The sequence below is a fragment of the Dendroctonus ponderosae genome, unplaced genomic scaffold (genome assembly GCF_020466585.1).
Source record: "Dendroctonus ponderosae isolate FM_Combo_2020 unplaced genomic scaffold, Dpon_F_20191213v2 Dpon_F_20191213_6, whole genome shotgun sequence".
Lineage (NCBI taxonomy): Eukaryota > Metazoa > Arthropoda > Insecta > Coleoptera > Curculionidae > Dendroctonus > Dendroctonus ponderosae.
Genome location: NW_026018814.1, coordinates 1,064,827 through 1,077,443, shown reverse-complemented (window position 1 = coordinate 1,077,443; position 12,617 = coordinate 1,064,827). Strand labels below are relative to the sequence as shown.

The 12,617-nt window shown below is 41.4% G+C and overlaps 2 protein-coding genes across 3 annotated transcripts in view; both read right to left on the bottom strand.

Annotated features, from left to right (window-relative positions):
• Nucleotides 1-1,891: 1,891 nt before the first annotated feature.
• LOC109536469 (proteasome subunit alpha type-5) lies at nt 1,892-3,373 on the bottom strand. 2 transcript variants are annotated; one of them, XM_019902701.2, is made up of 5 exons: nt 3,230-3,373; nt 2,822-3,095; nt 2,551-2,756; nt 2,262-2,491; nt 1,892-2,082 (listed from the first exon to the last, which is right to left on the bottom strand). In XM_019902701.2, exons 2-5 carry the CDS (start codon nt 3,091-3,093, stop codon nt 2,017-2,019), a joined length of 774 nt encoding a protein of 257 aa, XP_019758260.1. In that variant the 5' UTR covers nt 3,094-3,095; nt 3,230-3,373; the 3' UTR covers nt 1,892-2,016. The 2 variants fall into 2 exon arrangements, with proteins under 2 accessions (XP_019758260.1, XP_019758261.1); XM_019902702.2 differs by having other exon boundaries at nt 3,226-3,364.
• Nucleotides 3,374-3,874: 501 nt separating this feature from the next.
• The window catches only part of LOC109536415 (trichohyalin), a gene marked incomplete at its 5' end in the record, with an annotated part of 23,350 nt that continues 14,607 nt past the window's right edge, over nt 3,875-12,617 (bottom strand). Inside the window, 20 exon segments of the mRNA XM_048667782.1 lie at nt 3,875-6,172; nt 6,253-6,400; nt 6,461-6,621; nt 6,672-7,127; nt 7,431-7,488; nt 7,544-7,728; nt 7,778-8,035; nt 8,250-8,462; nt 8,514-8,755; nt 8,807-9,025; nt 9,078-9,366; nt 9,417-9,807; nt 9,867-10,088; nt 10,145-10,276; nt 10,337-10,756; nt 10,811-10,962; nt 11,036-11,212; nt 11,340-11,492; nt 11,545-11,691; nt 11,746-11,886. Of these exon segments, the coding sequence (XP_048523739.1) occupies nt 6,074-6,172; nt 6,253-6,400; nt 6,461-6,621; nt 6,672-7,127; nt 7,431-7,488; nt 7,544-7,728; nt 7,778-8,035; nt 8,250-8,462; nt 8,514-8,755; nt 8,807-9,025; nt 9,078-9,366; nt 9,417-9,807; nt 9,867-10,088; nt 10,145-10,276; nt 10,337-10,756; nt 10,811-10,962; nt 11,036-11,212; nt 11,340-11,492; nt 11,545-11,691; nt 11,746-11,886 (4,263 nt within the window).

The window sequence follows — 12,617 nt, the reverse complement described above, 5'->3', positions numbered from 1 at the left end:
CAATTAGAAGTAAAATTTCAGTAACAAAACCTCATGATATAATTGAAAATACAAAAAATGTAATTTATAAAATTCCTTGAGAATGCAATAAATTTTATTCCAAATCAAAATCAATTCCTGGGCTTCAGTCATTTATTGTCTTTTTATCAATTAAAATATGTTTCGGTGTTTTCCACCATCATCAGTTTCTATGTGTAGCGTTGTTGCTACTTTAAGCCTTGGCATATATTTAGCATTAGAATTATTTAGCAGCAGAAAATAGCTATCGAAACGTCAAGGTAATTTTACAAATTAATTTCTTTACTAATTGGAATTTTCTCTTACAGCTTGAGCCTAAGTGTGTCGCAGGATACCCTCTAGGTGATAGTTCTTGATTACTTTTTGATAAATAATTCGTTCTTATTGCGAAGTAGGAGCACTATTTATCAATCTGTAATAAAAGACGTGAGGAAATTCTGTCTTTTTATAGACAAAAATTTTTGAGGCGAAATACCTAAAAAGAAGTTTGTAAAAAAATGAATCCGCCTCAACAATATAGAACTTATCAACCGATTCTCATCTTATGTAGGTATGAACTGTTGAAAATAGTCAACTGATCAACCTTCCATCATATTTTTAAGCATTTTCCTACTCAGGTTCGGCCTGAATGCAAATGCCGCATTACATAAGCGTGACCCTGATTAATTGTAATGAAATGCGAATATACAGCGCGTGGCAAAATCGTCTTAGTCGCAATGAGATAATATTTAAAAAAATCAATGTAGTTCACCTGAATTTATATAATACTATTAAACTGGTTTAGTACTTGTGAAACTGCTCTTTAATCCCTGATCGACTATCATTAATTAGCCATTATGTGGTCAATTAGGATTTCTCAACACGTTAAAGATCGCGCAAACCCGAAGACACGCATCCCATATTGCGCGATTTCTGGTCCACTTATAGCGAACGAATTAAATAACATTGGAACCAGATATTGTGATGGAATCTCAACTTACTTTCACTACACGATTAATGTGCAATAATTACATCCCTTTTTTGGTTTGATCGTTCAGATCAATGTGACGCAGTTCTATGTGCTTTTTTTTGGTTCAGCTTTCGATAAGCGTTCCATTTCCTCCCGACTTAAGTACCTACATAAAATCTCGACCAGAAACTATAGAACTCAATCAAGCGCAAAAATCCACAAATAAATAAGCCGTTTTGAGCCGAAACAGGTGTGTATGGAGGTAACAGAAGATGAGACAAATTGCCGTTTAAATCATCGAGACCCTCGGTTTTAAATTAACGTATCGTCGGTCGATATCTGGTAAACGTCCTAATAACATCGCAATGCGGTTTTATTTATAACTTTGGCCAAATGTTATGATTAAAATAATTTAGAGCTTGTTAAAGGGCACCTTTCGACAACGCCGATTTGTATCGTCTTGCTCCATTGAAATGGACACAAACGGTTATTTTTATTATTCGCCAAAGTGAAAGGATAAGCTGGTTTTGTTATTTACGACCCTCGGATAATAACATGACTGTAAGTTGAATTAGTGCGCGATAATGAAATAAATATAGAAGTAATCTGGAAACGTTTAGTATGAATGGTATGCTTGCCAATAGTATCAAAACTGCCTCATATCGGGTGGCAGTCTTAGAATATTATTATTTCCGCAGCAAATTTAGTTCTGAAACCACCTTTTCGCGCATTTTGCAGAATCAGTTTGAGCTAGAGCACTGGATCGAGCATTTAACAGCTCTTTTGAGAGTTTCAAATGGAAATTAAAAAACCAAACACACCTTTTAGTCAAGAAAAATCATAAAATATTCAACATACGCAGTTTCCACCCCCAAGCAACAAACATTCCCATTCTAAAACTATGCACTAAAATCAAACAAAATCCAAAATGAAAGCCATATATTTTGAAATAAACTATAGTTGAAAATAGTGCAAATGAAAAGCAAAAGCATGTTAAACACACACGTGGTTAATCTTTGAATTATGCGGCAGGGTTGGGGTTAGATGGATTAAACTTTCTGTCCGGTGGTATTTAAGGACAAAGGATGCTCTACATGGAATATTCCTTGAATTACCTGGAAAATAAAAGTTATATCAAGGAAATGGACTTGAGGACTGTAGTCCTCACAGGCGATAAATAGGCGTATACCTGTGAAACCATCTTTATTCCAATTTAATACCTTAGCACAATGCAGTTGAAGCTTATACAATAAGTAACCAAGTGATACCACCACTAAGTCAGTTTAGAAATTACCTCTTCTACCTGTTCCTTGCTAAACATTTGGAACATTTTATCGGGGGTCATTGTCATGACTTCGACATTGGAGGAATTCAATTTTTCCTCCATCACCTGCTTTAGAATAGTCAGAGCTGAGGTTGTGGCTTCGTCCAATGTCATGCTACGATGATAAACCTCTTGCAAGCTCTGCTGAGCCCCTTCCGAGCCGGACCCGATGGCTTTCGCATCGAACTGAACAAAAGTGCCTGGAAAAGATAAAAGATCTTTGGGTTTTGATCCAATTTTTAAAGCCCTAACACCATACCGGAAGGGTCCATGTGGTAAAGTTGGGGGCCTTTTTCATCAATGCCCGCAAAGAGAATTGCTACCCCAAAAGGCCTCGACATGGCAGCCCCGTCATCATCAGAGTCCCCAAATTGGATGGCCAGGTTTGAAACTGCCTGAGCGCACGATTCTACGCTCATGTTTTCGTTGTAAACAAACCAATGATTCTGGCATTCCATACGAGCCCTGAATGGACAATTTCCAAAAATAGAGTTAAGGGTTTTAGCACATTCTTTAGGGACTGCTCATACCGTTCGATCATGGTCCTAGAATCAGCTATTAGCCCCGAAACTGCGCAGCCAATATGCTTATCAACCTCCACAATCTTCTCAATAGTGGTGGGTTCCATTAAATTCGATGTGATTCTTTTTTCAACAGCCAGTACCACCCCTTGATTAGTACTGATGCCAATAGCTGTGGACCCCAGTTTAATCGCCTCGATGGCATATTCGACTTGAAACAGACGGCCCTCAGGGGAGAACGTGTTTACACCACGGTCGTATTCACTTCTTGTAAGAAACATTGCTGAAAACCCGAAAAAATAAGGATTTTTCATAAACTTTTGAGGTTAGATCGATGATGATTTTGCATTTGTGTTACGTGAACTTCACAGCAAGCAGTGTGTGCCTGTGTTAGCTGAAAATCGACTACTCACTTACTTAATAATTGAAGAATCCGTGCAAAGAATCCACTTAAAGGGCTAAAAATCTTCACAAAATGTGTTAAGGAGAATTAGTTGCCAATCATTCAAAACCAAAACAAGCCGCTATCTGACAGTGACAAACAGAATCGTTTGACGTTTGCCATGGGCGTAACACTGAAGGCTGTTTCATAGGCGTCCTAGTAATTTYTTTTWAATATAAATTTCTTTTCGGCACACAAATGTTYAAAATTGYTATGTTTTTGCACTGCATTTTGTYTTAWATCACAATTAAACATTTGGAAGCGAATCTCATGTGCAGTGAAAATAGTTTTTAATTTATAATAATTTATTAATTTTGCATATAATTTCCTATCGAAATTTGTTATGTAGACAAAAACTTTTAAAAGTAATTGCTGCAGTTTTCMGTATTTTTACAAAACTKTCTAAGTAGTGCCAATGGGTTAAATGGGCGTGGCAGWTGGGCAAAGCTTTCCATGKYASTTGKAMAAASCTCCCCAATTTGCATCCATTTTTTTAATCAAATGAAAATAAACTTGGCCTTAAAATGAAGCTTAAACGGTTTTTTTTAAAACTGATTATGAAAACTTCCGTTAGACAAACTGCAGTGAGTAAAAACTGGTTGAATAAAACTTCAGAGTAATGCATTTTAAAATGTTCTTTTCATTTCACATCGTTCATTATAACATATTATGTATACAACAGCGTGTGTTTAAAAATGAAGACTCGGGAAATTAGATAACTAGTCAATATTAACACCTTATTATACTACGATGGTCAAAAAATTTGATAAAAACCAAGGTGCGAATTTGCTCTTTTATCTTCCGCTCAGAACGGGTTTTTTTACACTGATACTTTTGCACTTGATAATCTTAGACAGGAACGATTCAAGCAGATTTTTATACGTGTTTATAAAGCCTTTTTTGAACAGCAAATATCAAATTTTCCACCACGATTTATTTATCTTCTAGCCCAAGTTCTCTTAATTTTTAATTTTATAATCATGTTATAAAAAGCAACTTTTAATAAGATTTATATGAGATATGTCAGGTGATAAGTGTGAGTTATTGATTAAGAAAGTCTAAAGTTGTCCGGAAGTTTCAAATATTCAATTAATTTGTAAAACTCCAGATTAACATTTCCTTAATAGGAAAACTAGCCGGGGCTTGAATATATGAAAGTCGGGCATTAATTCTAAACAATCTCGTAATGATAGAGGACAGGAAAATTCATGTAACACTTAAGTCCTACTATGCTAACTTATTCTAAGGTATGCGATGAAATTATTCATTCAGTTCGAATTATTATTATTATTATTATAATATTCTTAGACTAGTGGAGACCTAAAAAATTAAAAATCTACGCGGCAAAAGAAAACATTGGAACAAATGCAAATCCGGAAATCATTTAGGTAGAATTTTTATTGATCAGTCGCTTTCGTGTAATTGGAAGCAGTTTTGTTCTTTGCATCGTTTACTATAATAATCAAACGGAATCCTTTTCAGGCGCCTATTTATTCATCTATAACATGTATTTTCAGACGATTAATTAGTATTTTTATTTTACAATAATCCTTTACCGTTACCTGCTAAACACTGTTGGATAATCTAGATTTAATGTACATTTATTAACTTTAATAACTTAAAGCTTAATTTCTTTATAACATCTTTATTTGATTTTACTAGTTTTTTGCAGGCAGCGATCGTTTGAAATTTGAAAAATGTTATAAAAAATGTTGGTTGCGCAAGCCCAACACAACAATTAACAAAATCATCGTGATGTTGCGGAATTTAAGCACTTTTCTGGTAATTATTGCCTCGGGCTTCTATCGCGATTCGTTAAGCTTTAATGGCACGAGTGAATGGCAGTGTTTTCTCGGCCTATTGTACAACATTTGCTATGATATGAATTGAAAAAAATATACAGTACAACAGTCCAAAACATCTAGTTTTTTAGTAGTTCATATTTTGAACCGTCATATTTTCATTATTCTAGGATTTTCAACTAAGCATTCGTGATCTAATGCGCGATTTATATTTTCTTGCTAGAATTTGTATGAAGCTTTGATCAGCAGAGTAAAGGCGTGATGATGGTTTGCAAACAGATATATTGGAAAAGTGATTGGTTAATATTGGTCATAGAAGTAGCACTGAAACTTTCCGTTTTCGTTTGATGAGTTAGTAAAAAGTCCAGTTAAAATAACAGAACGCACATAATTAATCGAAAATATATTGACGGAAAATAATCGGAATTACCCTTCACAACTAGATTCGGTTATAAATGTGCTGTGATCCGTCCAATTTGCTTTTCCTAACTTAATTGCGAATCACAACTTAATGCTAAGATGATTTCTAAACAATAAATGGCATGTACAATGCTTTGTATTACCGAATAAATTGTTCTATAAGTAAAATCTATAAACTCCTTTTTACAGCCCAGCGGTTTGTAGATAAAACTTGAAGGGAACAATGCTATTCCGCAAAAAGTCGAATTTCTAATGGGCCCTTAAATAATAATGCCCCATTCCCCCGTACATTATTGTCATATCTAACGTCGAAATATTAACAGCAACTATAACACATTCACAGTAATGACTTAATGAACGTTCCTTTGCACTAAGAGCTTAATTAACAATGTATATAATTAATTGAATATACACAATAGGCAGTGAGAAACGTTGACCGCGAACGGCCGATATAATTGTTCATTGAATACCTTCTTATTGCTGAGATCATATATCTTAAGCTAATATTTCTTTAAATGCTTAAATACACTACGGTTAGGTCGTATGGTGTGTTCTCGTTAAACACTAATCAATTAGAGAATATTTTTAGCCCAACACTTAGCTAAGCTGTTCGGGATGCTGCTCTTCCTTTACCAAGTCGAGCGACAATTCGTCTTCGATAGCTGATTCTTCGAGCAGCGAAACGCTTGATTCAGCCTGAAGCAAATTATTAATAACATTCAAATTATGAAGGCAAAATTTAATTTTCATATGATTGTTGGGCTTGAATCGTTTACCTCTTTTTTGAGCATTTCGACCAGCCTCTTCTTATCCAGCTTGAGATTATCGGCCTCTTCAGCTTGCCGGGCGTTTCGTATTCCCGTCATTTCCAAAATGGCCAAATGAGAGTCCTTTTCGCTGATCGCTGCTTCCAAAGCTTCCCTCCTAAAGTGCGTTCATTGCCCTGAATTCGCGCAATTCCAAATAATAATACTGGTTTCTTACTTCATGTGTGCCAGCTCCTGCAGGTTTTTCCTCCTTTCCGCTATCAGCTTTAACAGTTTCTCCTCAAGAAGGCACGTTCTTCTCACGTAAGGTTTGCAATTGTGGCACCTCATCGCTTGCGCTGATTGAAGAGACAGCAGTCGTTGTTCCAGCTTTCCAACCTGCAGAATCAATGACAAAAGTGTACAGTTTTGAAATTTGGTCTACGCACTTTTTGCATGATCTGTCTCCGTTTGGTCTCCTCCTTCAGCAGAACGTGCTCTCGCTCAGTGGAAATCTGCACACTCTCCCTCAGCCCATCTTCCAACTGGAGAATTCTTCCCTCTTTATCCTCTATCACACCTTCTAGTTCCCTTATTCTAGCTGCATGGTAATCTATTTCACTACTTTGCTTGGTTTTATCCACGTTTCCGCAATCGTTTCTACTTAGTCGCTTTGATATGCCATTTCTGATAAGGTTTTTATCCTCCGGAGCGACTCCGTCGTTATTGTTTGTGTCGCCATCGTCCAACCTCAAGATTATCTCGTCCTTGGCGCCTACCTCTAATTTTAGGGCCTCCAAACGGGTTCTCTGCTCTTCAAGTTGGTTCTCAGCTAGATCCAACTGCAATCTAATCGCCTCCTTCTGGCTTCTTAAATCTAGTTCTGTTCGTTCGTGTATTTCGCTCTAACACATAGGCAAACAAGGGCAGAATTAATTTTACCGACAATTCTATACTAAGCGCTTCAAAGCAAAACAATCAATTTTGAGGAATGAGGCTAAATTTGAGTATGGGAGATTGATTATGCTATGTGATATACAAAGTGGGGTTTAGAAGAAGCTTTTGAGGAAGCCAGCAGGTCCAGCCTGGGGAAGCCAAGACGATTCAGTCAGGGGATTATTAGTGTTGCATACGTACGCGTCCAGGGGTTATCATGGAAAGGAAATTAACTCTGTTAGTTGGTTAATGGATAGTTGGGGAAACATTACCTCTTGCGTCTGCGCTTGCTGCGTTTGCCGTAGTTTGGTCTGTGCATTTTTCAGCGCTCTGAAAAGCCAAATTGGACAATGCGAGAATTTATTAAGCGTGCTCGACCACTTACTGCTGCAGCTCCATTATCTGCTTCTCCTTCTGGTTCTGCTCCTCTTGGCTCATCTGCACCAACTGCAACAGTCGCTCCATCTCAGTGGCCGATCGCTTTGCTTCCTCCTGAGCTTGTTCCACCTTCTTCTCAGCGTCGCTGAGCTTTTTGGTCAGTTCAGTGGCAGCGGCTGCCGTGCCTCCAGCCTGCATTCAACCATCATTAACACCGCGAAGACCGAATGCACCCACATACCTTCTGCAAGGAGGCTTGCAATTGGTCCATTTGTTGCTGCTGTTTCTGTAATTGTCTATCTAATTCGGCTAACTGACGCTCTTTCTCTTCAACTTGCCGATGTTTGGTTTCGGCGCTTCGTTTCTGCTCCTCCAACTGCCGTTTGGCTTCTTCGATCTTTCGTCGCTCGTCCTCCAGTTGCTTCCTTTGGCCGGAAAGGTCTTCGGCGGGCCGTTGCGGGGCCATTTGGAGCTTTTTGGTAGCTTCGTGAAGCTCCACCTGAAACGTATTCGGCATCAGCTTAGGATTATTAAAGAGAAACGTTTTAAGGGGGAGCGCGGGTTGTTAGTCGTGAGTTGACTGTTAAAGAAAAACTACGATATTGTGCGAATAATGACGTTTTTTTCCAGTTTTCATCGCTGGAGGATGCACCTAAAATTTAACAAGTTGTAAAGATCTATGGGTGTGGAAGAGGATGGACGCGAGTCGTTACCTGATTCTTCTCCAGCTCCTGGACCAGCATCTCCAGCTGCGCTTGAAGGCGCTCCTTCTCAGTGGCGAAGTTCTTCACGTCGCTTTGCGCCTTCTCCAGCTCCTTCCTCAGACGGAGAACCTCTTTGTCGTCCTGTGGGGGCGGCTGGATTCCTCTTTCGCGCTGGTACTGCGCCATCTGGTTCAGCTGCTGCTGCAGCTGCTTCTCCATCACCTGGAACGGGGAATTGAAGTGCTCTCCTTAGAGGGATTCGGCGGGGTTGACCTGGATCCTCTTCTGCAGGTCTTGGGACGTTTTCTCCGCCTGATCGGCCCGCTTGGTCTCCTGCTCGATAACGTTTCGCCACTGTTCCAGCTCAGCATCATCCCGCGTCCCCGATTCATGGACCATTTTCTCCGCCTTTTCAGCCCTTTGCTTGTGCGCGTCCCTTTCTTTTTGGGCCTGCTGCAGCTGCTGGCGCAGATTGGCAATTTCTCTGTCCCGGTTCTCCAGGACGTCCTTGGTCCCTTTAAGCACGCAAGTTTTAATGGACATTAACAGAAGTGGTCGCAACGAACCTTTTTCCACGTCTTGCGACATCCGCTTCTGCTCGGTTTTCAATCGGTTCACCTCCTGCTTGTGCTTCTCCAGCTCGGCTTCACTGTGATTCAACTCTTGCTGGAAGTTCATCAACATGTCCTGGGACTTTTCCAGCTGGATGACCAGTTGGTCTCTTTCCATCGTTAGCTGTTTAATGTCCGCTTCGTACTTCATGATCTGCTTCTCGATGGATTCGCCTGATGGAGAGCAAATGTTGGCTAGTAGGGTTGCTGGGGATGGATTTATTACCTTGTCTGCCCTGTTTGTCCAGCATGGAGGCCATTTTATCTCTCTCCCTGTTGGACTGCGCCAGCTCCTGCTGCAGCTTGATGAGCGTCTCTTGGGTTCGATGGTCGATGGTGCGGCGCTGCGTGTCCATCCCGCTCCTCACCTGCTGCAGCTCAGCTCTCAGCACGTCTCGCTCTTGCTCCAGCGTTTTCCAGTCCAACTTGTCTCTTTCCAGACGCTCGTGCATTCGCGCCAGTTCAGTTGCCATTCTCTCGTACTCGATCTTCGTTGCTTCGTTGGTCTCCAAGGCCTGAAATGGGAGTTTAGCTCGGTCTAGTGGTTGAAAGTGATGGAATCTACCTTTGTTAGGTGCAACTGAGACTTCTCTAGTTCTTGGGCAAGTCGTCCGGCTTCCATTTCCGTGGCGTTTCGGGCTTGGATCATTTTTTCCAGTTTGTCCTTCAGTCGTTCGATTTCCAGGCGTTCGTCGTTCCGCACTTTATCAGCGGCCAGCACTTGCCTGCGCTCTTGCTGCGCCGCCTCCATTCGAATCTTCTCGCTGTCTTTCTCCATTTTTTCGCATTGGGCTTTTAGCTTCTCATAGCGGTCGCGCAGCTTCTCCAGCTCAATAACCGCTCTTTCCAGCTCCATGCGCTGCTTCTCCTGAGTGGCCTGCGCTTTGGCCACATCTTGCCTGGCCAAGTCCAGCTGCATGCTCGCCTCGTGCAGCTTGGTCTCCAGCTGCTGATTGCTGGAAGGTGGAAGCCCGATTTTAGCAGGCGAAGCTGCAAGTGGTTTAGCGCAGCCTACTTGGTCAGTGTTCGTTGAAGTTCGTCCTTGTACCGCTCCATTTCGGCCAGTTTTTCCTTCTCCTCGAAGCCGAACTTGCTGCGCGTGCTCTCGACCAGGGCGAGCTCTTTTCTGCTCTTGTCCAGATCGCCGAGGGTCTTGTCTAGGCGCTCACGGAGTCGATCGATTTCTGATCGTAACCGGTCGTTGTCCTCTTTGGATCTGGAGTCTTCTCTGTCATACCTGGAGAGTTTGAGGAAAATGAGGCCACCAGAGGATGGGGGGAGGCCAAAAAATACCTGCTGTATCGGCTCTCTCTTCCGCCAGCTCCAGTTGTCTCGCGCAGATGGTCGTATTCAGCAACGACTTTCCTGAATTCGTTCTGAAGCTTGTCGTGCTTGTCTTTGTGCTTTTCCACTTCGATGGACAATCTGGAAGCGGGTTGAAGTTAAAGGGTTCTGATGCTAATGGAAAGAAGCAGTTTTCCTTACCTGGAAATGTCTTCCTGGGCTTTTTCATAAGCCGATTGAGCCTTGGTGCTCTGTGCTTGTGCTCGCTCGTTTTCGAACCGCATTCGTTCGTTGTCCGATAGCAGCTTCTCCCGTTCGCTCTGCAGTCTCCTGAGCTCGATTTGGGCCTTTTCGTATCGGTCCCTTACCATTTCCAAATCGATGTTTAGCCGCTCCACTTCTTCCTTGTGCTTCTCCTCCAGCTCTTTGCTTCTGGTGAGTTGCATCGACGCTCTTTCGTACAGCTCTTGGAGCCTTTGGCCCTCTTCTTGCAGCTTTCGCTGGTCGTCCCGGAATTTGGACATGGCGAGCTGTTGCTTTTCAATTTCCAGCTCCAGGCGTTCTTTGTCTGCCTGCACGGTGTCCAGCTTGTTTTGCAGTCGATATAAATCGCTTTGTGACCTGGAAAACAGTGGGATTTGGTTGGTTGAAGTTTTTTAAGCTTGTTGTTATTACCGGTCATATTTTTCAATGACTTTCTCGAATTCTTTGTGAGCACTTTCGCGCTCGTCAATGGCCTTTTGTGAGGAGTAAATGGCTTTGTCCAGTTTTTCCTTGAGAATATCGATTTCCGTCACCGCATCGTCGCGTTCGACTTGCAGTTTTTGCTGAAAATTAAAATTAGTTTCGTACATCCTAAGTTAAGCCCCAGGTTGGAGCGCTAAAGTGGCACCGAGTTACCTGCAACATGTGCGCTTTCTCCCACCGCTCTTTGAGCACGTCCAACTCGGTCTCCACATCGGCCTTTTCCCGTTGGACTTTCGAAACTTGATTTAGCTGCATGTCCAATCGTTCCTTCAGTTTTTCGCATTCGTCTTGGAAGCTGTCCTTTTCCTTTTGCAGGCGGTTCGCCGTGCCCTGGAAAGTTCGCGAACTTTTTAGACAAAATCGTTTGAAATTTTAGGATGTTGCTGAGGTAAAGAGAACTTCTTTGGCGCCCCAGATTTACAGTTTGCTGATTATTAGTTGAAAAGGGCTGATTTACCTGGAGCTTTTCGTATTTATCTCTAAGCCGATCGGCTTCGAGCTGGGCTTGTTCTTTTTCCTTCTGTAAGCGAGCAGATTGGGCGAGAGCCTTGTCCAATTGCGACTGGACACTCTCTAAATCGTATCCGAGTTTTTCCTTTTCTAATTGGATCTGGAAGGCGCAAAACTTAGCGAGTTCACCCATTTTTCAGTAGCCAACTTACACGTCTGGTCTCCCCAATGGACTTGTCGAGTTTCTCTTGAAGCTTGTCGACTTCGGTCTGCGCTTTGTCGTATGCGTTCTGGAGCTTGTCTTGTTGCAGTTGAGCCTTTCCCAAGGTCGCCGTAGTACGCTCCAGTTCCTCCCTCATCTGAAATTTGAACTCAGTTTTTCAGTTTTTCAATTCGGAAAATTCACTACTCGCCTTCTCGAGTTCGGCATAAGCCCGGTCTTTGTCGGAATGCAGCTTGGCTGTAGCCGATTGGGCTTTCTCGAGTTCTTCGCGGAGGCTGTCTTGCTCCTGATGGGAGTTTTCCAAACGGGCCTTGAGGCGATATACTTCCCCCTAGAAGCCACCACATAAATATGTGTCATCTATGCGAAAAATTCTGTAGTAAATCCTTGTCTTAAAAATTTATAATTGAAATCAAAGCATGTAAATTCATAACTTCAATACATCTGACCATCGATCCATTAAGTATGCATGGACAGGATCGAATTGAAACGGCATTTTGAAACAACAACGATCTGGATGGACGTGAATAGTGGACAAAGTTGACCCAGATTTCGTCCATATAAAATGTGTACGATGGTCGAGTTAAAATTGATCGACGAGTCTATAAATGTGGAAGCGGAAAGTCTGGAGAAACTCGTCTATTCGTAAATGTGGAAACATTAATGGACGGCTAGAGAACAAGAATTGCGATTTGCTGTGTCAGTGAATAGAACGGCAAAACATGCCAAATTTTCCGGTCCAGATACTGGCTGAGTTTGTGTCTAGTTGAATGTATTGTCGTTGAAATATCTAAAATCAATTGCATTTGTTTGCGCTAAAGTTTATGCTATTTTTTTAATTAAATAGAACAAGGCGAAACTGCAAGAAAAAGATGAATTAATGCATGGGCTCTCGTGGTTTGTAAGTGCGAGGTAAAGAATGGATGTGCTGCTGCTGCTCTGCAAGCTCGAGTATAAAAAGTTTATAAAGCGAAGTCGGTGGTTTTGACTTTTTTTTAATGTTGATATATAGAAAGTAGTTACGGCAAACCTTACACTGATATAATTTTTTTTGCAAAAAAA

Coding starts and splice junctions, on each gene's coding strand:
- LOC109536469 (XM_019902701.2), bottom strand. CDS start 3,093: ATGTTTCTTACAAGAAGTGAATACGACCGTGGTGTAAACACGTTCTCC. Junction 2,492..2,550: donor TTACCACATGGACCCTTCCG/GTATGGTGTTAG, acceptor TATCTTTTCCAG/GCACTTTTGTTCAGTTCGAT. Junction 2,083..2,261: donor GCAAGGAACAGGTAGAAGAG/GTAATTTCTAAA, acceptor TTTATTTTCCAG/GTAATTCAAGGAATATTCCA.